This window comes from Neoarthrinium moseri, assembly GCF_022829205.1.
Source record: "Neoarthrinium moseri strain CBS 164.80 chromosome Unknown scaffold24_Wmoseri_CBS_16480, whole genome shotgun sequence".
Classification (NCBI taxonomy): domain Eukaryota; kingdom Fungi; phylum Ascomycota; class Sordariomycetes; order Amphisphaeriales; family Apiosporaceae; genus Neoarthrinium; species Neoarthrinium moseri.
In genome coordinates, this window is record NW_026055138.1 from 498,954 (window position 1) to 520,715 (window position 21,762).

The 21,762-nt window shown below is 54.9% G+C and overlaps 11 protein-coding genes across 11 annotated transcripts; 4 read left to right on the forward strand and 7 right to left on the reverse strand.

Annotated features, from left to right (window-relative positions):
- Nucleotides 1-59: 59 nt before the first annotated feature.
- Nucleotides 60-2,409, forward strand: JN550_006803 (uncharacterized protein; the record flags this gene model as incomplete). Its single annotated transcript, XM_049318582.1, has 3 exons — nt 60-112; nt 312-2,189; nt 2,241-2,409. The coding sequence occupies 3 exons, from the start codon at nt 60-62 to the stop codon at nt 2,407-2,409; spliced, it is 2,100 nt and encodes a 699-aa protein (XP_049171372.1).
- Nucleotides 2,410-3,235: 826 nt separating this feature from the next.
- On the reverse strand, nt 3,236-4,504 carry JN550_006804 (uncharacterized protein; the record flags this gene model as incomplete). Its single annotated transcript, XM_049318583.1, has 2 exons — nt 3,236-4,389; nt 4,444-4,504. The coding sequence occupies 2 exons, from the start codon at nt 4,502-4,504 to the stop codon at nt 3,236-3,238; spliced, it is 1,215 nt and encodes a 404-aa protein (XP_049171373.1).
- Nucleotides 4,505-4,873: 369 nt separating this feature from the next.
- On the reverse strand, nt 4,874-5,728 carry JN550_006805 (uncharacterized protein; the record flags this gene model as incomplete). The annotated part of the gene is made up of 1 exon (XM_049318585.1): nt 4,874-5,728. The coding sequence occupies one exon, from the start codon at nt 5,726-5,728 to the stop codon at nt 4,874-4,876; it is 855 nt and encodes a 284-aa protein (XP_049171374.1).
- A 229-nt stretch (nt 5,729-5,957) lies between these two features.
- Nucleotides 5,958-8,147, forward strand: JN550_006806 (uncharacterized protein; the record flags this gene model as incomplete). Its single annotated transcript, XM_049318586.1, has 7 exons — nt 5,958-6,503; nt 6,569-6,649; nt 6,724-7,159; nt 7,209-7,452; nt 7,510-7,871; nt 7,925-8,048; nt 8,111-8,147. 7 exons carry the CDS (start codon nt 5,958-5,960, stop codon nt 8,145-8,147), a joined length of 1,830 nt encoding a protein of 609 aa, XP_049171375.1.
- Nucleotides 8,148-8,421: 274 nt separating this feature from the next.
- Nucleotides 8,422-8,859, reverse strand: JN550_006807 (uncharacterized protein; the record flags this gene model as incomplete). The annotated part of the gene is made up of 1 exon (XM_049318587.1): nt 8,422-8,859. The coding sequence occupies one exon, from the start codon at nt 8,857-8,859 to the stop codon at nt 8,422-8,424; it is 438 nt and encodes a 145-aa protein (XP_049171376.1).
- Nucleotides 8,860-9,354: 495 nt separating this feature from the next.
- JN550_006808 (uncharacterized protein) lies at nt 9,355-9,957 on the forward strand (the record flags this gene model as incomplete). Its single annotated transcript, XM_049318588.1, has 3 exons — nt 9,355-9,444; nt 9,549-9,802; nt 9,927-9,957. 3 exons carry the CDS (start codon nt 9,355-9,357, stop codon nt 9,955-9,957), a joined length of 375 nt encoding a protein of 124 aa, XP_049171377.1.
- Nucleotides 9,958-10,245: 288 nt separating this feature from the next.
- On the reverse strand, nt 10,246-12,126 carry JN550_006809 (uncharacterized protein; the record flags this gene model as incomplete). Its single annotated transcript, XM_049318589.1, has 1 exon — nt 10,246-12,126. One exon carries the CDS (start codon nt 12,124-12,126, stop codon nt 10,246-10,248), a length of 1,881 nt encoding a protein of 626 aa, XP_049171378.1.
- Nucleotides 12,127-13,012: 886 nt separating this feature from the next.
- JN550_006810 (uncharacterized protein) lies at nt 13,013-15,210 on the reverse strand (the record flags this gene model as incomplete). Its single annotated transcript, XM_049318590.1, has 4 exons — nt 13,013-13,171; nt 13,228-13,827; nt 13,875-15,101; nt 15,160-15,210. 4 exons carry the CDS (start codon nt 15,208-15,210, stop codon nt 13,013-13,015), a joined length of 2,037 nt encoding a protein of 678 aa, XP_049171379.1.
- Nucleotides 15,211-16,081: 871 nt separating this feature from the next.
- On the reverse strand, nt 16,082-17,889 carry JN550_006811 (uncharacterized protein; the record flags this gene model as incomplete). Its single annotated transcript, XM_049318591.1, has 2 exons — nt 16,082-17,028; nt 17,184-17,889. The coding sequence occupies 2 exons, from the start codon at nt 17,887-17,889 to the stop codon at nt 16,082-16,084; spliced, it is 1,653 nt and encodes a 550-aa protein (XP_049171380.1).
- A 1,275-nt stretch (nt 17,890-19,164) lies between these two features.
- JN550_006812 (uncharacterized protein) lies at nt 19,165-19,800 on the forward strand (the record flags this gene model as incomplete). Its single annotated transcript, XM_049318592.1, has 1 exon — nt 19,165-19,800. One exon carries the CDS (start codon nt 19,165-19,167, stop codon nt 19,798-19,800), a length of 636 nt encoding a protein of 211 aa, XP_049171381.1.
- A 590-nt stretch (nt 19,801-20,390) lies between these two features.
- Nucleotides 20,391-21,656, reverse strand: JN550_006813 (uncharacterized protein; the record flags this gene model as incomplete). Its single annotated transcript, XM_049318593.1, has 1 exon — nt 20,391-21,656. The coding sequence occupies one exon, from the start codon at nt 21,654-21,656 to the stop codon at nt 20,391-20,393; it is 1,266 nt and encodes a 421-aa protein (XP_049171382.1).
- Nucleotides 21,657-21,762: the final 106 nt, after the last annotated feature.

A 21,762-nucleotide genomic window follows, 5' to 3' on the forward strand; every position in this document is an offset into this window, starting at 1 on the left:
GCCATCAAGCCCGGCCAAAGCGAACTCGGAGGCCTTGAGGCAGAACCACATTCCTCGCCATGGCAGAGTCGTTGAGCACACAGGGCGGTATCTCAGATCCCGCCCTCATCAAGTACGTTGTTGCCCCGTCGTTGCACTCCCATGCGCTGCACTGCGCTGTTGCTGTTGCTATTGCGCCAGCTTGTCCACTTCCCCATCTCGGACGCCATCACGCACATGCTCCCCGCTCTCCTGCCCTTCTCCTGCCCTTCTCCTGCCCTTCTCCTGCCCTTCTCCTGCCCTTCTCTTGCTAACACTGTTGCCCCCCTCAGGCTTGTGAACAAGCTCCAGGATGTCTTCGCTACCGTCGGCGTCAACAACCCCATCGACCTCCCCCAAATAGCCGTCGTCGGTTCCCAGTCCAGCGGTAAGAGTTCGGTGCTCGAGAACATCGTGGGAAGGGACTTCCTGCCTCGAGGCTCTGGCATCGTCACCAGGCGGCCGCTGGTCCTCCAGCTCATCAACCGTCCGGCAACGGCGCAGGCCAACGGCGTCAACGAGGACGTCGCCAACTCGACCGACAAGGCTGCCAACCCCGACGAATGGGGCGAGTTCCTGCACGTCCCCGGCCAGAAGTTCTACGACTTCAACAAGATCCGAGACGAGATCAGCCGCGAGACCGAGGCCAAGGTGGGCAAGAATGCCGGCATCTCGCCCGCCCCCATCAACCTGCGGGTCTACTCGCCAAACGTTCTGACCCTGACCCTGGTCGATCTTCCCGGTCTGACCAAGGTGCCCGTCGGCGACCAGCCACGCGACATCGAGAGACAGATCCGTGATATGGTCCTCAAGTACATCGGCAAGTCGAACGCCATCATTCTCGCCGTCACTGCCGCCAACATCGATCTGGCCAACTCGGACGGTCTGAAGATGGCCCGCGAGGTCGACCCGGAGGGACAGAGGACCATCGGTGTTTTGACCAAGGTCGACCTGATGGACGAGGGAACCGACGTCGTCGATATTCTCGCCGGCCGCATTATCCCTCTGCGCCTGGGCTACGTCCCCGTCGTGAACAGAGGACAGAGGGACATCGACAACAAGAAGCCCATCAACCAGTCCCTCGAGGCCGAGAGGAACTTCTTCGAGAACCACAAGGCCTACCGCAACAAGAGCTCCTACTGCGGTACCCCCTATCTTGCGAGGAAGCTCAACTTGATTCTCATGATGCACATCAAACAAACCCTTCCCGACATCAAGGCCAGGATCGCGAGCTCCTTGCAGAAGTACACCGCCGAGCTGGATAGCCTTGGTCCCTCTATGCTCGGCAACAGCTCCAACATCGTGCTCAACATAATTACAGAGTTTACGAATGAGTGGCGGACTGTGCTGGAAGGAAACAACGGTGAACTATCAAGCACAGAGTTGTCCGGTGGAGCCAGAATCAGTTTCGTGTTCCATGAGCTGTACGCAAACGGTGTCAAGGCGGTCGATCCCTTCGACATGGTCAAGGATGTTGATATCCGAACCATTCTCTACAACTCGTCCGGTTCTTCGCCAGCCCTATTTGTCGGAACCACAGCCTTCGAGCTTATTGTTAAGCAGCAGATCAAGCGCCTCGAAGAGCCTAGCTTGAAGTGTGTGTCGCTCGTCTACGATGAGCTGGTGCGCATTCTTACCCAGCTGCTGACCAAGGCACTCTACCGGAGATATCCTTCCCTGAAGGAGACTGTCCATGGCGTAGTCATCGGTTTCTTCAAGAAGGCCATGGAGCCTACAAACAAGCTTGTGAAGGATCTCGTCGCCATGGAGGCCTGCTATATCAACACGGGACACCCCGATTTCCTCAACGGTCACCGAGCCATGGCCCTCGTGAACGAACGTCACAACGGAGCCAAGCCCGTGCAGGTCGACCCCAAGACTGGCAAGCCCATGCCTGCCTCGGCCACCCCAGCACGCACTGCCAGCCCGACCCTCGACGGTATGGACTCGAGCAACTCGGGCTTCTTTGGCAGCTTTTTCGCCGCCAAGAACAAGAAGAAGGCGGCCGCCATGGAGGCCCCGCCTCCGATGTTGAAGGCTTCCGGTACCCTTTCTGAGCGCGAGAACATCGAGGTAGAGGTCATCAAGTTGCTCATCTCCTCCTACTATAACATCGTCAAGCGCACCATGATCGACATGGTGCCCAAGGCCATTATGCTTACCCTTGTCCAGTAAGTTTTACGAGCTCATTGCCCTTCAAAACGAGACGCTAACCCAGACAGGTTTACCAAGGATGAGATGCAAAGAGAGCTCCTCGAGAATATGTACCGCCAAGATACCCTTGACGACCTGCTGAAGGAGTCCGACTACACTGTTCGCCGACGGAAAGAGTGTCAACAGATGGTTGACTCGCTCGGCAGGGCTAGCGAGATTGTTAGCCAGGTCCAGTAAACGAGCTTATGAGTGTTATTGTTACTGCAAGAAGCTTGGTGTATCTTGTTTGAAGGACACCGCCAAGCTCTTGAGACTTGCAGAATGCTTGAATGAGGGCATGTCGAGCTGGAGGTGTAATGGTTCTCAGATTGCAGCATTTTTCGATACCACCCATCGGCAAGAGAAGAAAGGCTTTCACATGGAGCGGCAGGGCGTGCTAAGCACTTTTGGCGTTCCCTAGGCGGGAGGACTGCTTGGACCGGGCTTATCATGAGCTGGCGGGTAACGGTCGTGCGGAAGAGGAATAATCAGCGTATCCCGCAGGCCAGGGCCGCTCGGCTCGGAGTTTGTGTCACTTTTTTTCTGGTAGGCTGGCGCCCCCAGGGGCGGCCACGACAGTCTTAGGCCCCTCCGAGGAGATCAAACCCCCCCGTCGTATCGAATCACTTCAAATTTAGAAAGGAGGGAGGCTTGCTGGTAGATGGATGAATATAAGATGCTAAGACACTTGAACTCCCTTTGGTCCCCTTACAACCGCCTCACAGTGAACATGCAAGCTTGGCCCGAGATTCTTGCTTCTACCTTCATACGTAGAGGCACACGCAAATGCCATCCAGTGACTAATGATACGTTATATATATACCCAGACGGAATAGGCTATGTCACTCATGCCCAACAAGTCCTATTGGTGCACTCCGAGCACAAAAAAGGCAAGACAGGTCTAAGCGGTTGGAGTAGATCTGTTAGGTATAGTGGGATATATATTTGCTGAACGAAGTAATGACCTGGCATGCGCTAGTGCCGTCTCCTATACCCTCGGGTACGGAAACCCAAAGACTCTACATCATAACCTCGCCTTATCCTTCAACACCAGCCCACCCCTCTCGACATCGAAGTCTTTGCCCTGCTTGAGCCCGAACCACTTCGCCAGCGCCTCCTCGCCGCCCTGCCCGGGCCGCAGCCCCTGGCCCACGTAGCCGCCCCCGGGGGCCCCGCTGCCCTGGCCCTGGGCGCCGGGGTCGGTCGCCCTCTGGTGCACGGCCAGCAGCGGCGTGTCCCGCAGGGCGACGGCGGGCCGCTGGTCGCCCTCCCTGCCGGGCTCGGCCTCGAGCTCCGGGTACTCGAGCACGGGCGCGCAGCAGGCGTCGGTGCCGTCGAAGACCTGTTCCCACTCGGCGCGGGTCTTGGACCTGAAGGTGCTCTCAAACTGATCCCTCATCTCGGGCCAGTGGGCGCGGTCGTAGCGGCGCGCGTTCCAGGACTCGTCGAGCCCCAGGCCCTGGACCAGGACGGCGTAGAACTGGGGCTCCAGGGCGCCGACAGACATGTACTTGCCGTCCTTGGTTTCGTACGTGTCGTAGTAGGGGCACCCGCCGTCCAGCACATTCCTGCCCCGGCCTTGGTTTCCCATGGGGGTCTTGAGGGCCTGGCGCGGGAAGGTCGCAAGGTAGGACGCGCCATCGACCATGTTTGCCTCGACTACCTGGCCCTTTCCCGTCTTCTCTCTGGACAGCACGGCCAGGAGGATGCCCTGGAACAGCGTGGCGCCACCACCGGCAAAGTCGGCGAGGATATTCCAGGGCGGGTGCGGTTTCTCCCCATCCCGACCAAGAAGCGACAGCACGCCCGAGACGGCAAGGTAGTTGATGTCGTGGCCGGCCATGGCGGCGTACTTGCCATCGCGGCGAAAGCCCGTCATGCGGCCGTATATGATGCGCGGGTTGATGCTTGACAGGACATCTGGTCCAAGCCCCAGCTTCTCCAACACGCCGGGCCGGAAAGGGTCGATGATGACGTCCGCAGCCTTGGCGAGCTCCTTGATCAAAGATATGCCGCTTGGCGACTTGAGGTCCACAGCTATGGAGGATTTGTGCCGGGTGAGCAAGTCCTCTGTAGGTGGCACCTCGACGCCGCGAGTATGCGTCTTGCCTGGGATGGCCCGGTCAATGCGCAGGACATTGGCTCCAGCGTCCGAGAGCAGAAGACCAGCAAAAGGACCTACATTTGTGTATAAGTGTGTGAAATACAGTTGGCAGCCATCTCCAGACTTACCTGGCGCTAGACCAGCGAACTCAAGGACCTTGAGCCCTTGAAGGGGTGGTGCACCGACCATAGTGACCCTCTTGGCAACGAAGGGACAGGTGCTGGAGGGAGAAGCACGTTCGTGGTTGCTATGGTTGAATTTTTTTGGAATTGAGGGAGGAGCCAGAATTTACATCTTTTCGGATAGTAACGTGTCGCTTTACACCAGAGGCAATCGAAGCTCTCTTGATTGACGGAACTGAATAGCCGCGGGGGTCTTTGGAGACAACTGGAGAACCGAGGCAGTTGGACTATTGACGCTGGTGAGGCGAGCCAGCATGTTGGAGAAGTCGAATGTGGGGTAACTTGGGGATGCATCCCGTTGCCGGGCCGCTTATACCTCAGCTAGACTAGCTGTACCGTGTTGCAAGGCAAGGCAAGGCAAGTAGTACAGCAAAACTCAACTCTTATTGGTGCCCTTCTTCTTATTACTGGGTTGTTCACTGACAACCCCAGCTTTGACAAAGGCGTCTCTTGCGGCCTGGTTGATCAGTGCGAACCGTCTGGGCCCGAGTTTGTGGCCACCGTACCAGCGGGATACTATGACCATGACGTCCCAGAGATCCATGAGCTGCATTAGATGCAAGAGGCGACTGCCAGCCGCCGTCTCTCCGTCGTCGTCACAGTCCTGGAAGGTAGTGCCGTTTGGGCCCCTGATACGCCAGGCCGTCATGTTATGGGTGGCGACCCTGGCCTTTTTATCTGTAGCCAGCAGGTGTTGAACATATGCCTCTGCCTCTGAAGTTGAAGACACAGGTGCGCAGCGGGCTAGGAAGGTCGACTTGAGTTCAACGAAAGGATCCGACAGTATCCACGGCGGCTCCGGCATGCCGAGCACATCCAGACCGGCCTGAGACTCCTGGCGAGGCTCTTTGACGTTGTGAACCGCGGGCCCGGCCTCCTCTTCGGAGTCGCCATCGACAACCTCCTGTTCCTCTTCCAGACGCCGCTTCAGCTCCTCGATTGCATCAAAGAGACAGACCATGCCCGGCTCGTACACGCTGCCGACGACGTCTCTGAACAGGGAGAGCTCCCTGGCAGCCTCGCCGCGCTTCCCATGTTCGCCGGTGCTGTTAGTACCAATGACGACGGGGGGCGTTGCGGGATAGTCGGCAGAGAACTCGATGCGCAGCGACGAGGACTCTCCCGGCGGCGTCAAAATGTAGATGCTGGGACTGTCGCCGGATGGCACCAGACAGCCGTCGCCGTATATCGAGTTGATGGCTTCAACCTCGTCCTTGAGCTCTTCTGACATGGCGTGAGATCCTTGTGCAGACAAGACGTGTGAACTTTGCTCTTGGGGTTCGACCTCGCTGCCAATCTTTTTCGAACCCAGCTCTTTCACTCGAATCTCTCTCTGATGCCCCGCGATGGGGGGGCAGCAGTAACGCGGGCGCTAGACTCGAAGCAGTAGGGTCAACTTTTTTGGTGCCAAGGTACCTCAATCACTGTGTTAACTAGGTAGCCCCCCGCCTCGAAGTACTATGGTAGACAAAAGAACCCCTGGCGGGCCCCTTGTAGCGCCCTGTACCGCCCTGCGCCAGCCCGCCAGCCCGCCAGCGCCCCGAGCGCCCGACAAGCATTTCGACGCTTCTGGCTCTGGCCGAGTCCAGGACCCGCCCGCGTTCGGAAGAGCATCGAAGCCCAGGGTTCAGTTCAGTTCAATATTCGTGCGAGAACGACTTGTGCTGTTGTCGCCACGCCGCCCCGAGCACAACCCGACGGCCTCCCTCAACTTTCTCGAGTCGCCGACACCATCACACCCGGAGCCCAGGTCCTGGAATCCCCTCGCGACCCCCGGAGCCCCTGCCGTACCGCCGTACCGCCGTACCGTCTCGCACTTCCACGAGATTCTATATCTAAACGCCGACATCGACATCATGGCTTCCGCTGTCGACCAGGCCCTCGCCCTGAAGAATGACGGCAACAAGGCCTTTGCAGCCCACGACTGGCCCAAGGCGATCGATCTCTACACCAAGGCCATTGAGCTGAACGATAAAGAACCGACCTTTTTCCTGAACAGAGCCCAGGTGTGCACGCCCGCCCCCCACTCATCCCCCAAGTGTGCTCGCGTGACTGACAAGATGTCCTCCAGGCCAACATCAAGTCCGAAGCGTACGGCTACGCCATTGCAGATGCGACCAAGGCCATAGAATTGAACCCCAAGCTTGTCAAGGTTCGTATATTCCGAGCCCCTATAGACCCAGGCCAGCCCGGAAACATCGCCACTAATGCGACTGTGCTTCGCAGGCCTACTTCCGTCGCGCCATCGCCTATTCTGCCATCCTCAAGCCGAAGGATGCGCTCTCCGACTTCAGGGAGTGTACAAAGCTCGACCCGAACAACAAGGATGCCAAGGTCAAGCTGGCCGAGTGCCAGAAGCTGGTGCGCCAGCTGAACTTCTTCGCCGCCATCGAGCTCCAAGACGAACCCTCGGCGGCAGAGGGCCTCGACTTGGATGCCATGGCCATTGAGCCCGATTACGATGGCGTCAAGCTGGGTGATGAGATGACCCAGGAGTTTATTGACGACATGATCGAGCGCTTCAAGAACGGCAAGAAGATTCACAAGAAATACGTTTACCAGATCGTCATCGCTGCAAAGAAGCTGGTCTATGACGAGCCCACCATGGTGGAGATGAAGGTTCCCGAGGACATTCAGTTGACGGTCTGCGGTGACACGCATGGTAAGACTCCTCGCGGACTACTCTTGACGAAGGCCCTAACATCTTCTAGGTCAATACTTCGATCTTTTGGAGCTCTTCAGGCTCAATGGCCGGCCTACGGACAAGCACTGGTACTTGTTCAACGGTGACTTTGTGGACAGAGGATCTTGGTCGACCGAGATTGCGCTCCTGCTCTACGCCTACAAGTGGTTAAGGCCCCACGGCATGTTCCTGAACCGAGGCAACCACGAGACAGATGACATGAACAAGGTGTACGGCTTTGAAGGCGAGTGCAAGGCCAAGTATAACGAACGGTACGTCAGAGCCATGTGTGATTGAGATAAGCCCTGCAAGTCTAACGAGTCCCGCAGTGTTTTCAAGCTGTTTTCAGAGAGTTTCTCGGCTTTGCCTCTAGCTACCTTGATCGGAGACAAGTACCTAGTCCTCCACGGTGGTCTGTTTTCTGACGACAAGGTCACCCTCGACGACATCCGGAAGCTTGACCGTCACGCCCAGCGACAACCTGGCCAGGCCGGCTTGATGATGGAGATGCTGTGGACGGATCCTCAGACCGCCCCAGGCCGAGGCCCCAGCAAGCGCGGTGTGGGTATGCAATTCGGTCCGGACGTGACCAAGCGATTCTGCGACAACAACGGTCTCGATGCCATCATCCGAAGCCACGAGGTCCGCATGGACGGTTACGAGGAGGAGCACGGAGGAAAGTGCATCACAGGTAAGGCGTCCAGAGTCTGGCGGGATGAAACATGTCGCTCATTTGATTACCAGTCTTCTCGGCGCCCAAGTACTGCGACCAAACGGAGAACCGCGGTGCATACATCAACATTGGCTCCGACTACAAGCTGCAGTTCAACCAATTCGACGCGGTCCCTCACCCGGACATCAAGCCCATGTAAGTCATTCCGTCCGTGTGCACGAATCGTTCAGATGACGGGTAGCTAACGGTGCTCACAGGGCATACGCTAACAGCTCGTTAATGTCTATGATGTAGACGAAAACTCCATTCATGAATTTGATGTGACATGTGTGTTCATAGGATGGTGTGGCATTTCTGCATATAGGATTGCATGATCTGGAAGCAACGGCGTTCAGGGATAAACGGGAACAGAGAAAAAAGGACGTTGAACATACCCTCAGAAGATGTCCCGATGAATGAAATTGAAGGAGCTCTCTTGGCTCTTCCTCCACCTTGCTGCGTCTGGATGATGGACGACAGATGGACTTCCCAAGTGACCAATTTCATGTGCCCAAGGCATCAGCCCTCATCAGCCCTCCCACATCTGGTCCTCCCCTTGCCGCCCGACCAGAGTCCCCAGCCAGTCGGAGCAGCCTTTCACGCGAAGCGTCGTGTGAAGCCCGCCCTCGTAGGTCCCTTGCCAGGCCGTGATGGCGGCGGCAAAGGCAGCCAGGTCGTCTCGCGGTATCCTCAGCCAGCAGGCGGCGCCATCGACCCTGAGGATGTCCACAGATATGGCGGTGCCCGAGATGCCGAGGAACTGCTTCAGGGCCGCCGTGCAGTACGAGCGCACCTGGATGGCGTCCAGCTCCGCGGGCTGCGCCGAGTCGCGGAGGACCTCGAGGTGGGCATACGAGAATGGCGGCGCTCTTATTGTGCATGCTGCCAGCTCCTGGGCCTTGTGGGATTTGGTGGCGGCAGCAGTGCTGGTGATGCTGGCCAGTGTTGTCTCCCCCCCGTCCGCCATGGTGACCGAGGTATTTCTCTCTAAGAATGATCTGAAATATTGCCCCAAGTCTGGTTATAGAACGGTTTCACTGGCTCATGCAGCTCCAATAAGTTCACCTGGTACCTGGTCGCAGGGGAGGTTGCAAGCCTTGCTCCAAGACTACAAATTTATTCGTTCCTCTTCACAGTCCCAGCTCCCCGGACTGCAGCAACCCCCACATCAGCTCAGTTGGCTCAAGTGTCTGCTTAGATGCATTTTGCGACGAGGCAGCGCTAAAGCCAGAGACACCCCTACCGCCCCCAGCCCGTCAGGTTGCTGTACCCCAAGTCAAGTCGGCGGCAGCTTTCAATTCGTACCGAGCAATAGTGCTAGACTTATTTCCCGTCATCCCTCCCGGGCAGCAAAACGATCATTCCGACCGGTTCTTCGAATATTCGGGGCCTCTCGAACGTCATCAGAAACACCTGGCCCAACTCCTTCCACCGACACATCCGATTCTGACCGTTCTGCACCATGGAGCGAGTAGGCGGCAACTTTGTCGCGCCTGGCCAGCAGCGCTACCTGCGCGCCTGCATGGTCTGCTCCATCGTGATGACACAAACTGTGAGCGACGCTCCCCTCCTCCTCCTCCTCCTCCTCCTCCGCCTCCCGGCACGTCCATAGAGTGCGAACCATCTGCTGACACGTAGTTCGCGCCCCGTCCACAGCGCTTCAGGCAAGAAGGCTGCCCCAACTGCGAAGAGTTCCTGCACCTCAAGGGCGACCCGGAGGCGATCGAGACGTGCACATCCCAGGTCTTCGAGGGCCTGATCACGCTGGCCAACCCGGCCCGGAGCTGGGTCGCCAAGTGGCAGCGCCTCGACAACTACGTCCAGGGCGTCTACGCCACCAAGGTCTCGGGCACCCTGCCCGAGGAGGTCAAGACCGTCCTCGAGGAGGAGTACCGGATCACCTACATCCCGTGAGTTCGCGCGCCGTCTCCGTTCTGCCTCGGGACCAGCAGGCTCCGAGGTGTCCTTTTTCCAGAAGGGAGAGACAGAGAGAAATATATACAGAGAGAGATAGACTGCTAACGGTGTGTGTAGGAGAGACGGTAGCGCCGTGGAGACAGAGTAGAGCAAATTGGCGGACGATCTATATTCCCCCCCAAAAAGCAGGCGCGGACAAGGGGGCAAGTTATGGCAGGATGGAGTTAGCGAGATATTGGCACGGTATTCATATTTGGCATAGGAGAGGCGTTCTACTGCTTGTCACTTCAACAGGCGTTTGAGACGTGGCACATTGGGTTCCATGAAAGATGAGTTTTTCCATCAATGCATTGCATTTTCTTCCAATCATCACTATCGGCTTTTCCCGTTCTTGCATTTCTTCTACACCGGTACAAGAGTATTACTCGGTGCGCTCCTAGAAGTCGCCATTATCTCGTTTACAGAGATTGTATATCTTGGTCCTCGGCGTCTCTATCATTAGGGGAGTTATTGGCGTCAAGGGCGCTGGCTCCAAAGGCGTCTCAGCCCCGTACTCTTTGAGGAGGTCCGCCTCCCAGTCTTCTATCGCTGCGCTCACCATACCGATGACACTATTGAAGGGGTGGCCCTTATTTTGGGCGTTAGATCTGGAAAGGCTGCGCTCTCCGATCAGTGTCGACAGGCGGGGAGGTTTTGGCCTGTTATCGCTTTTGCTCGATCTACTGATTCTGTATATTGCGCCCTCTTCTTGGCTGGGGGATTTGCTCTTATCCTGGACAGCCGGCTTCTCGGGCGGCTTGCTTGACTGTTCTGCCAGGTGCGAAGGCGGCAAGCACTCAGCCACATGGCCCAAACTGGGTTTCCTTCGTGTTGATGACGAGGCAGAAGCGAGGGGAACCGGAGGTGCATCCACATTCACGTCGGCCTGTCTTCGACTCGCCAAATTGCTCTCGGACGGCACACCTAGTCTGAACTTGCTGTCGAGCGGCGTTCTCCTGGCGTGTCCTGTGTCTTTACTCGTCGCCTCGGCTGCTTTGTGTATAATCGGCGCCAGCATATGCGGTGTGTCATGCGCTGGTGTCGTCGGCGAGATCAGCATGGTGAAACGGCTGATATTATCAGGCAACAGGCTTCCGAGGCGACATGCATTGCAAAAACCACTCTCTTTTTCCTCTGGATAGTGGAGAGAACCCTGGTGCTCTTGCCTCGGCGTATCCCAGCTGGATGATTTGGGGGTCGTACCGCCTATTCTACAGCCAGGACATTCGAGCCCTGGCGTCGGGGGCAGATCCTTCGAATCGAGAGACTGCTGTTGGCCAACTACCTTCGCGTCAGCATTTCCCTTGATTGCTGGTTCTTCGGGTGCGTCCTGGGGGTTGTCTAGCCAGAACGACTCGAATGGTTCCTGAGAAGAGTCTGACCCGCGATGCGTCGTCCATGTTGTGCCTGTATCCGGGATGAGCTCAGGTGTACGCTCAGGCACGTCCTCCCAAGCTGCTTGGTGATCCTGCTTGTCCTCCTCATGCGGCGCTTCCAGGATTGTGGAAAATGGCCTAGATAACCGCTGAGATACGAACATTGTTGTAACACCCTTGCAATCAACGTCCCCGACGGTACCCTGATCTGGCTTGTACACCGTCGATGGAAGTAGCTGAAGACTTCCGTGTTCTCCTCCTGTCGTGCTATATTTCCTCATTGCCGGCGATGGCATGGCCGTCATGCTTGGGGACGCCGAGCTCCAGCTCAACGATTCGTCAATGGCAAAAGGCACGAACCGCGAGCCGGTCGATATAGTCGATACTTTCGATGGGCTATAACCATGGATACTATCGACACTGCTTGGCTTTCTCGAAAAGTTCGCGGGTATTCTCTCCTCCCGGCCCGGCGCAGGGGTGTCCTTCGCTGAATCCTGTGTCCCGGATTGCCATTCACCTGGCTTATACCTCGGTCCATCTGATAAGTCTTCTCTTGTTTGGCCTTCTTCCTTGGGCATTCTCGGCCAGGCAAAGGACCTTTCATGCCGCCCTCTGCCAGGACTCAATGGCAGGCCCGCAGTCTGGGGAGGCCCGGAGGGTTGTTTTTGCTGTGAAAGTGTGTTTCTTGGCGTATTCTCTGCGCTATTAGGGTGTTGGTGTGTCTGTCGCTGCTCTCGTCCGCGTCGGAAACTCCTCCTGAGGCCGCGGAACTTGCGGCTCGAACTGGGGTGGACAGGGTCTTTATGGCTAGCGGCGCCGGCTCCGTCACGGCGCGGCGACGGGCGACTGTGCTTGGATGCGGCGTTGGGGAGCGGCTCGCACAGGTGTTGGTGGTGGCTCATTGGCTGCTTCCTTCGATCCTCCTCCCTCTTCCCTTGTCCCGATCCTGATGGGATTCCTTCCACGTGGTCTCGGGCGAATATGACGTCCCCAGCCAGGACGTATGCGGCAAAAAATCAGCGGCCTCGCTATTCTTGTAGTGTCTTCAATATAAATGGAAAAGTGGTATGACTGTGCTCGACGTAACATAGTTTGCTGCGCAGCAAATCTATCTTGACTCCGGTGTGCTTCCCGAAGCGGTCCTGGACGGGGGAAACAGCAGGAGGTCAATGAAAATGTGTCTGCCTCCGCCATCAAAGCGCGCGACGTCTACCAACGAGCTGAGCGCCTTTCTTTAAATTCCCGCAGCGTGGCGCCATTCAGTCGTTGGTTCATAGTCGATGTCGCGGCGGTGGACAAAGAAGAGCGGCACATCGACCAACAATTCCCGCATTGTGGCCAATGGAGGGAGGAGAACGGGGTGGAATAGTTTCTTTGTTCGTAAGGAGAGCGAACCACATCTAGGTAGGTAGGCAGTGATCGGGCTGCTTTCTTTCCTCGTGAGGCTCAAGCGGTGTTTTTGGAAGCGCGTGCTGTGAATAGGATCCAGGTCAGACTGGACGTATACCCTCGCCACGTTGGTGGGTGGCATTGGCTGTGGACACACAAGGCGGCGCCTTGGTCGTGGAAGCAGAATAGAAGCGCTCGATGGCAGTGTATTACGACGTTATCAATCCTGCGAAACGCAAACCTCGGAGACTAATTTCAACTAAAGATAGAGGGTGGAAGGTTGATATTTAAGTAAGGTGTATTTATAACTTCCCCCGAAACGGTCAGCCGCGCGCGCGCGCTTATGTCGTCTATTGCAACGCTGAAAAGCCTCCCACTGCATTTTGCCCTCTGACCTCTTTATAGCTTCTCCCTGCCGGCTTTCAAAACCTCGTCCTTAGCGAACTGATAATAGTAATCCAGACTGTTCGGGTTCAACAGTGTGCCGCTGGGCTTGATTATATGGCCCGAGACGATTTGCTTAACGGGCAATTCTACCTTCTTCAGGTTGACAGTTGTCTGCACCATTATATGAGTTTCTTATCTTCTAAAATGATAGAAGACTTTCGACTTACGGGTATCTCCGGTGTCTCAAACACATACTTCGGGACGTGCCTCTTGGACAGGTCTCTGCGGATCGCCTCCTTGACCTCGAGTACTAGCTTCTTGTCGAAAGGGTGACCGGGCTTCATTAACAGGAACAGCATGACGCTCTCGTCGTTATCCTGCTGCCTGCGCTGGCCAACGCAGATTGAGTCGACGATGCGGTCCGCAAAGTGCCGCTCCAGCACGCCGTAGACCTCGGCAGACCCGAACCGCACGCCGCTCGGGTTCAAGACTCCGTCGGCGCGCCCGAGGAACGTCACATTCTTCGTCACGGGGTGGATGACGATGAAGTCGCCGTGTGCCCAGACGTGGTCGAAGCGCGCGAAGTAGGCGGAGTGGTACTTCGACCCTTTAACACCGACCGGGGTCTTGTCCGCCCATAGGTACACGGGGACGTGAGGGAAAGCGGCTGTGGCGACAAGTTCGCCCGGTGTCCCATCTGGTACCTCTTTTCCGGGCCCATTGGGCAGCAATGAGTCGTACACCGCAATAGGGGTACCGAGACTGGGCCCTTGCGTTCCACCGAGATAGACTGGCGTCAGTTGATTTCCCTGGCCAAAGCATCCAGCCTATAATAGTGTTAGTCAGATCAAAAAGACCAGTTGGAATAGCTTACGATGTCAGTTCCTCCAGAGATATTGGCAAGGTGCGTATGGGCCGGGAACCCCTTCTCATAAAACCATTCGAAGAGCTGATCCGAGAGCACCATACCAGTCGACGTTACCACCTTGAGGTTCGACAGGTCGGTGATTTCACGGGGAGAAATGCCGGCCTTTGCGATCTCATGCATCCAGCGAGGGCTGATCCCGAGCTTGGTGACCTTCTGGTCGCCAATCAACTTGACAAAGGTCTGCAAGTCGGGCTGGAAGGGTGAGCCATCGTAGAGCACGACTCTCGCGCCTGCGAGCAACTGTCCAACGTTGGCCAGGTACATGATCCACCCCGTAGTTGTGTATTGCAGCGAAACCGAATCAGAGTTCATGCCCTCATGGATGACACCCTCTTTCGAGTAGTTGAGCAGGATGCCACCCACGGAGTGCACGATAGCCTTGGGGATCCCGGTCGTTCCAGACGAATAGCATATCATGATTGGCTCATGGAATGCGAGTTGAGCAATAGGAGGGGGCTTCGACGTGCGGGCACTCAAGAAGTCCTCCAGTGTCTGGGTCCGCGGAACACTGGAAATATCCAAGGCCTCCTGGAACCGGCGAATTGACACCATACCTTGGAACTCGTCGCAACCCTTCATGCCAGCCTCGATCTCTGTCATCTTCTGGCGTAGGTCGACGCGTTTGCCATTGTACAAGGCGGCATCGTCCATGAAGATATACTTCGGGTTTATCTGGATTGTCCGTTGCAGGATGCCCGACACACCCATGTCGGTAGAGCTGCTGCTGAACATAGCACCCAGCCAGCTCGCTGCAAGGATCACCACCAGGGTTTCGATGCTGTTTGCCGCCACGATGACGATCCGGTCTCCCCTTTTCACTCCTCTGGCCTGCATGGCTGACGCATATCGACCAACTAGCTTACGAAGAGATGCCCATGTCAGTTGCCTGATCTCACTCACGCCCTCCCTTACTTCAGTGGCTGCGATCTTGCTGTCCTCCTTGCCAACAGTTCCGTGGTGGTTGGACGGGTCAGTAGCATTCCGCGTCCAGAGGATGTTCTCGGTGAAGTTGAGGTGGATGCCATCGAACCACCGAGGGACGCTGTCAATGAGCTGGCTCTCATCCACGACCCGCTTGATCGAGCCTGTGTGTATGATGTTTGTGTACTCGAACACGTCCGTCCAGAACTCAGAGCGCCGAGAGACGGAGTATTCGTAGAGGTCCCAGAAGGTCTAAGACCGGATCAGCAGCCGGTTTTCGCGGAGCTGGTCATACCGTTGCTTCACTAACCTTCAGCGCGAGACTGTGTTTTTGGTTCACTTGCTGCATGAACTTGTGCATGTGGGTTTCCTGTGGGTTGGGATGTTCCCACAACTTTCTTGGTATTGCGGTTGCCATTGTACAGTGAGAGCTCTACGCAAACAAATGTCAGTTGATATCTTCAGGTCGAGTCTTCCCTTCATGGGTCGGATAGTTGTAGAAATAGTGAGACTCACGAATTAGCCGGCTCGGTTGGGGCTGTAGCTCGTGATATGATAGGATCGCGCCACGCACAGTGTCCGTGGTGCTGATTGAACAACTTGTATATAGCGAGTTGATTATCGGACTAGCGAACTGAACGGCTGGGTACTTGTACAAACACGGATTCCCTTTGTAGGCAAGCAGGAACAAGTAGAAATAAGTTTAGGGCTCCCTTTCCACGGCCCCGGGAACATGGAGCTGGCTAGATCTCACTATCTCGGCAACTTTTGGTGGATACACACACCCGTCCCCGCACATCCCCAGGCACTCCGCATGTCGCTAAGATGCTTGGTCCACTAGCTCCCGCCTATAATATCGGTACGGCCCAGGTAATTTCCCGAGAGAGCCGATTCCGGCAGCTTCCAATTACTGCATCTCGCGACAATTCACAGTCAAGAACCAGAGATTACGGCATAGTGGCCCAGCCTCATGCTTCCTCTTCCTTTGCATTTTTCCCCCTTGAAGCGGGTGTTATTCACGACGTGACGCCCAAAGGTGCTAATACGCGAAGACTGAGCACCATTTCTGGCCAACCCTTAGGTTTCCAGTCAAAGAAGCCTCTTCTCAAGTCACTCACATACAAACCCATACTCCCAATTTGACTAGCATGTACAGACCGAGGCTTCGAGTCAGCATCCAGAGATCGTGAGTCGACCTCGGGAAAGCTGGAGAAAGGTCCTATTCGTCATCGCTATGTCTTTCTCTTATTGTCGAATGCCTCTGGTGAACCCGCCTCAGGTGATGGCGAAGCACCAGATCCTTCAAAGCCTCCATTCACGCGTACGTTCTCTGGGATCCTCACGGATTTGGAATTGTTGCCTGGGATCCTGACAAAGTCTGGCGGCATGGGGTGAAGACCCTGTTGCTCGTACCATTCGGCCTGAGCCCCCAAACCAATAGCCCACAGAAAGTCGTATACGGAATAGCCATCGTCCTCCATGGCGTGCAGGGTGTTTGTGACGTTGATCTTTTTCTCCTTCGCAAGAGGCTCATTCATAAGAAAAGACTTTTCAGAGTTCGGATCCGGCTGTTCGAGTTGCCTCAGGACAGGAGCGATCACGTCCAGGAAGTCGGCATGGACGCAGAAGTTCACGATCCCTGCAGTGACTTGGATCCAATGCTCGATCGCGGTGGCTGACATCGTTCCCGGATGTTGTCTAAACTCCACCGTACCCTTTTTCATATCCGGCAACAAGCAGTTGTCGAAATTGTAAGAGCCTCGGTAAGGCCTAAGGAAACTGTACGGATCTTGATATACCATACCAACATTCGCATACAACTCTTCTTTATCCGATGCCTGCCAAATCCTATTCACTCCGAATACTGCTGCGCGCTGGTGGCCCTTCCACTGCCTGAGAAGAGGATGGTTTGGCATATGCCAAGGAGACGGGTCGGTATGGTACGGATCTAGGCTAACAGACAGGTCGTTCCAGTCTGCCTTTGCGGGTTGAGTCATGAATGCGTCACCTGGCAGAGGCTCCCTCTGATATTTGAGTGCCTTCATGGCGTCCTCTTCATCCAGGTTCGTCATCAGGCTATGCGTTCGGATCCCGGGTGCCCATTCTGTCAAAGGCCCGCAAAAGACGGGTAGAAGTTGGTCGATCCGAGGGGCTGCCGCGTAGAGTAGAGATGCTATCACTAATTATGAATAGTCAGCATTGTGTTCTCTTAGGAAGTAGTATTCCTCGATGACCCCGTCTCCTTATCTGTTTTACCTGAGCGTGATCCGACAAGTTTGGTGCTATATTCCTTCGTGGGGTTATAAAACAGGAAAACAATATGACGGTACTTACTTCGTAGGTTATTCAATGAATATCCTTTGCTTCCCCGTCCAACATGGACGTGGAGCATTGCGGTGTTATTCATGACAATTCGAAATTCGGAAACCAGCAGGTTGACAATATGCTTGACGAGATCTACCGAACAGTCGTCGTAATAGAGGATCGGACTTTTAATCTCCACGGGGCTCCAATCGTACTCCTCATTAATACTCTCTCCAACGCTGGTGTCTGTGTCAACCACCCAAATTGTTGATTCCTCCCAGGTAGAAGGCAGATCATCCTTATTAGTAAAGCCTAAGCGATCGGCATTGTTTCGCCAATGATCCTGTAATTCCTTCTCCGTCTCATCGTCTGCCGAGTCGCTAATCGCGGGGATACCGTTCTCTCGAAGAAACTTGGCGATGCGATGACGAATATGGGGACCCTCCTTAGAATAATTCATGAGGTCGAGTGACGGATCGTCCCGCTCATTATAATCCCTATCCGGTTCCCAATCTCGAAGTTGGTAGCGTTGCTCTCTGGATGGTTGAACTTTACCGCCTGGTGGCGGTCTGGGAAGCGCAACAAAGTCCTTCAGTGGCTTTCCAATCTCGATGCTACGCTTCTCGCCATCCGGGTGCGGGTCTGCTATGGATTCTGGGAGAAAGGCTACTGTGAATTCAAGTTCCACGCCAAATGTAAGCCGAGACCCACAGTCCTTATTGTCACGATAGACCATTATAGCTGCGTTACTTCGTTCCTGGCTGGGTGTGCTATTTTCGAGTAGGCCACGACCTAACAAAATCAAGCAGTGAGTTTTCTCGTGTGCTGACTTTCAACCCACTTCAAGAAGCTAGTTGGAGCTCGATTAGTTCCCATTGTTCGGATTTCTGCAAACGGCCACACGTTGGTTGTCTTTGTATAATCATTCCCCTCGGGCTTGAGCGAGGAGGTCCTTTTGTCACAAGATTTAAGTGCCGTCTCAGATGATCCCAAGATATGATGCTAGAGGATGAATGCATAGCCAATTGGCAACCTGATATGACTTATGCCTTTCTTGAATATATGATCGCTGACATCACCAAATACACCTTCCAGAATTACCAAGGTGAGCACTGATGCAAAAAAAGCAGAGCTGACAGGGATGGTAGAGTAAGGCTATGTTTGAATGAGATTTGTACAATATTAATTTATGTACTTAGATAATGTCTCTGCGTGGATTGCAGATAACCATTGCCAATGATTCTCTTGAGACTTCCACACCATGCAAATTGACGCATTTGATCATTTTCGGGTGCAAATCTCTGTTCCTCTGCCAAAGCCTTTTCCTCAGATGTCACGATGATTCAGTCGGCGTATCATTGCGCCGAAGGTGTTTGCTTGACTAGTCCGTGAATGTGTTCGCCTACGCCGTAAAGCCGGAGTTGGGGAAAATACATCATGCCGACGGAGCCCCGATCTCCACCGGGCTTCACCCGTGACATTCGATCTCCGTTCCAGAAAGCGTTGGAAGATACGACCCGCAATCGAAGTCTCTCATTCCCATGTCCTCCAATATCACAATGAAATACCTTGATATACATTAGACTCGCCAGGCCTGGTTGTTACTATTGTTTCGACCCTGATCCTGATTCTACTCTGGCTTTCAAGTATTCTCTTGTTCAACATTCTATTGTTTTCTTCTTCTTTGCAGGCCAATGTAACTCGTTATGCGCAGCCATAATTTGCGGCTACCAAGATGACAGAATCGATTTGGAGAAATGAGGATAGTGTGACACTCACCTTTCTCTCAACCGGCACAGTCCAAATCCGCCCATCCATGAGGAACCAGCCTCCAAGCAATCGGAACGTGCTTATGCGACGCCTTCGGTGCTTACTCGATAGCCATTGGTCCAACGACTTGCCTATAGGGGTCTTCCTTATTTCCCATCCGCAGGGCCCTATCCTCTTTGATACTGGAGAATCGCCCTGCTGCAATGATCCAGGGTTTTCCCCCTTCTATAGCCCTATCAGCATGTTTGCTCGCACAAAAATACAACCCGAAGACGGCATCGTAACACAGCTGTGCCGGCTTGGTGTCGAGCCGAAAGAGCTACAGGCCGTTATCCTCAGTCACCTGCATGGTGACCATGCAGGTGGGCTAGAGGAGTTGCTGAGCAGTGCGCCAGATGTTCCCGTCTATGTTAGCAAACTACACTGGGAGACATTCGGAGAAAGCCCTGTGGCTGCCACATTAGCTGGTTGCAATCCTCAGCGATGGCCATCAAACTTTGTACCTAGGCTTTTGGAGATGACCGATGAGGCTGTTGGGCCATGGGAGAGTTCAAGCAAGATCACTACGGATGGCCGCATCTTAGCAGTCAGCACACCTGGTCACGTTGCGGGTCACATATCGCTGATTGTCTACGGCGACTCACACGATGGGAACTCCACAACCTACTTTCTCCCGGCGGATGCGACATATGGTTTGGATCTGCTGGACGCAGAAGAAGTGGATGGGGTCACGGAGGCACCGGAGACAGCGCTGGATACTATAAAACGCATTAAGCAGTACGCTGCCGAAAAGGAGGTGGTAATCCTTCCGAGCCATGATCCGAATACACCACTTTATCTGAGGAACCGAAAAGTCTACCAATCACGCCTTTCCTGAACTGTCTCAGTCGGTCTCAGTCGGCATGGACAGATGAGGCTGAAATGTACAACAAGGTTGCTTAAAATAGGATAGACTACCGGTATTTCCTTGGGACAAACAACACGGTGGCCTCACAACTCAAAACTAAGCCATCGGATATCTTATAAGATATTCTTTACTTTGCTTGACTTTACTTCACTGTATTGTATCTAGGCTATTGTATATAGCCTGACTTTGATGGAAAAAAAATATTCCTGCATCTCGTAACTCTACTCCAATCTTTGAGAACTACATATAATATAATTAGAGATAACTGGCTGGGTTGACAGTGAGCGTTATCTTTTACGAGGCGCAGCGAGTGGGAGGGTGTTGTACATAAGTTCGTGGCATGCGGTATTCCATCCAAGCGATACAGATTAATGTGGTGATCATTAGATTGGTACACATTATCATACACTTACTCCAAGCTATTTACAAAAGAAAGCGGGTATGAAGCACGCCGATACCATGTACTGTTCCAAACTCCGTGTTCCTAGCGCTTAGCAATCGCTGCATTGTCCCATTATCACACAATACTCATCAATTCCGTTTCCAGATCAAGCAATAGCTCACAGCGAGTCGAACCTCGCAGTGTTGGGCGTCGCTGGGCCTCCGTCACCGCAAGACCCATGGCCAGTTGCATGCATAGCCAGGCCATTCAGCGCTGGGGTTCTTCGATGGCCTCTTGAGGACGACGAGTCGCCATCATTTCTATACGTCCTGGGAACCCTAGGGTCCCTTCCGCCCATGCTGAATCTGCCGTCAGACTCGCCGCCGATACTCCCGGCACCAACGCCAGCAAAGCTATCCAGGCTCATTTCGTCCACACTGCCGGCGAACTCTCTGCGGCCAAGTCCTCGGATGTGTCGGTCGACGGGTGGTGCATCCCGCGGCGCCCTAGATGCGCTGTCCTGCTCATCGTCCACCAGAACCACCATCCAGACACCAACGGCTCCGTTGCTGCCCAGCAGCGGCGTGCAGTGGATCCAGCGAGCACGTCCGCCCTCAGCGTCTACGCGAGACTTAAGCCAGCGCACCTTGGCGGTAACACCATGTCCATCGGCGAAAGCCTGGGCGATAGCTTCACGGACTTTGGAGGAGCCGCCGATGCGCGACATGAGGTTGGACTGCAACATTCCTGGGACCCGGAGGCTTGGGGACGCAAAGAGGATCCGTAGCGACGGATATGGCCGTACGAGGAGGTAGTGCTCATAGACGCCGGCCAGTTTGCCGCTGGCTGAGCTATGCACCGGCGAGTACTGCAGCACTGGATCCGAGTCACGGCGGTCGATGGTTGCGTCGTCACGAATGAGGAGGCGAGGCTTGTGCCAATTGGATACCCCCTCGGTGTCCGGGGCCTCGGACTGATGCACACGGTGCATTGAGCCACCAGATTCACGGACTGTCTTGAGCTCTTGGAGGGAGAACATCGAGGCGAGCTCGCGGAACTCGTCCTTCTTTGCCTCGTCTTCTTTCGCGTCGGTACTGCTGTTGGTCTGGCCATTCTTGCGGTGAATCCTAACGAAGCCGTCCGTACTTCCCTCGACAGTTTCGCGTTCGACGAGTCGCTCAAGAGATTCGAGGCCAGAGCAGTCTCTAACAAGACCAGAGACGTCGACCTGAGCGCCGATGTGGTAGCGAACCACGCCACGACTGTCGTACAGTGGCGCGACCATTAGAAGATTCATGAAGGGTGATCCATCTCGCCGGTAGTTGAGAAAGGTCTCGCAATGCTCCTTACCAGCATCGAGCTTCTCACGGATACGACGAACGCTGAATGGGTTTGTCTTCGGACCCTGCAGGAAACGACAATTACGACCCAGTACATAGGACATGCCGTACTGGGTTGTCTTATGGAATTCTGTAGCATTGTGTAAGTATACCAACACAAACGAGTATATATATATAAAAAAAAAAAGGGGGGGGGGGGGGGAAAAGGGG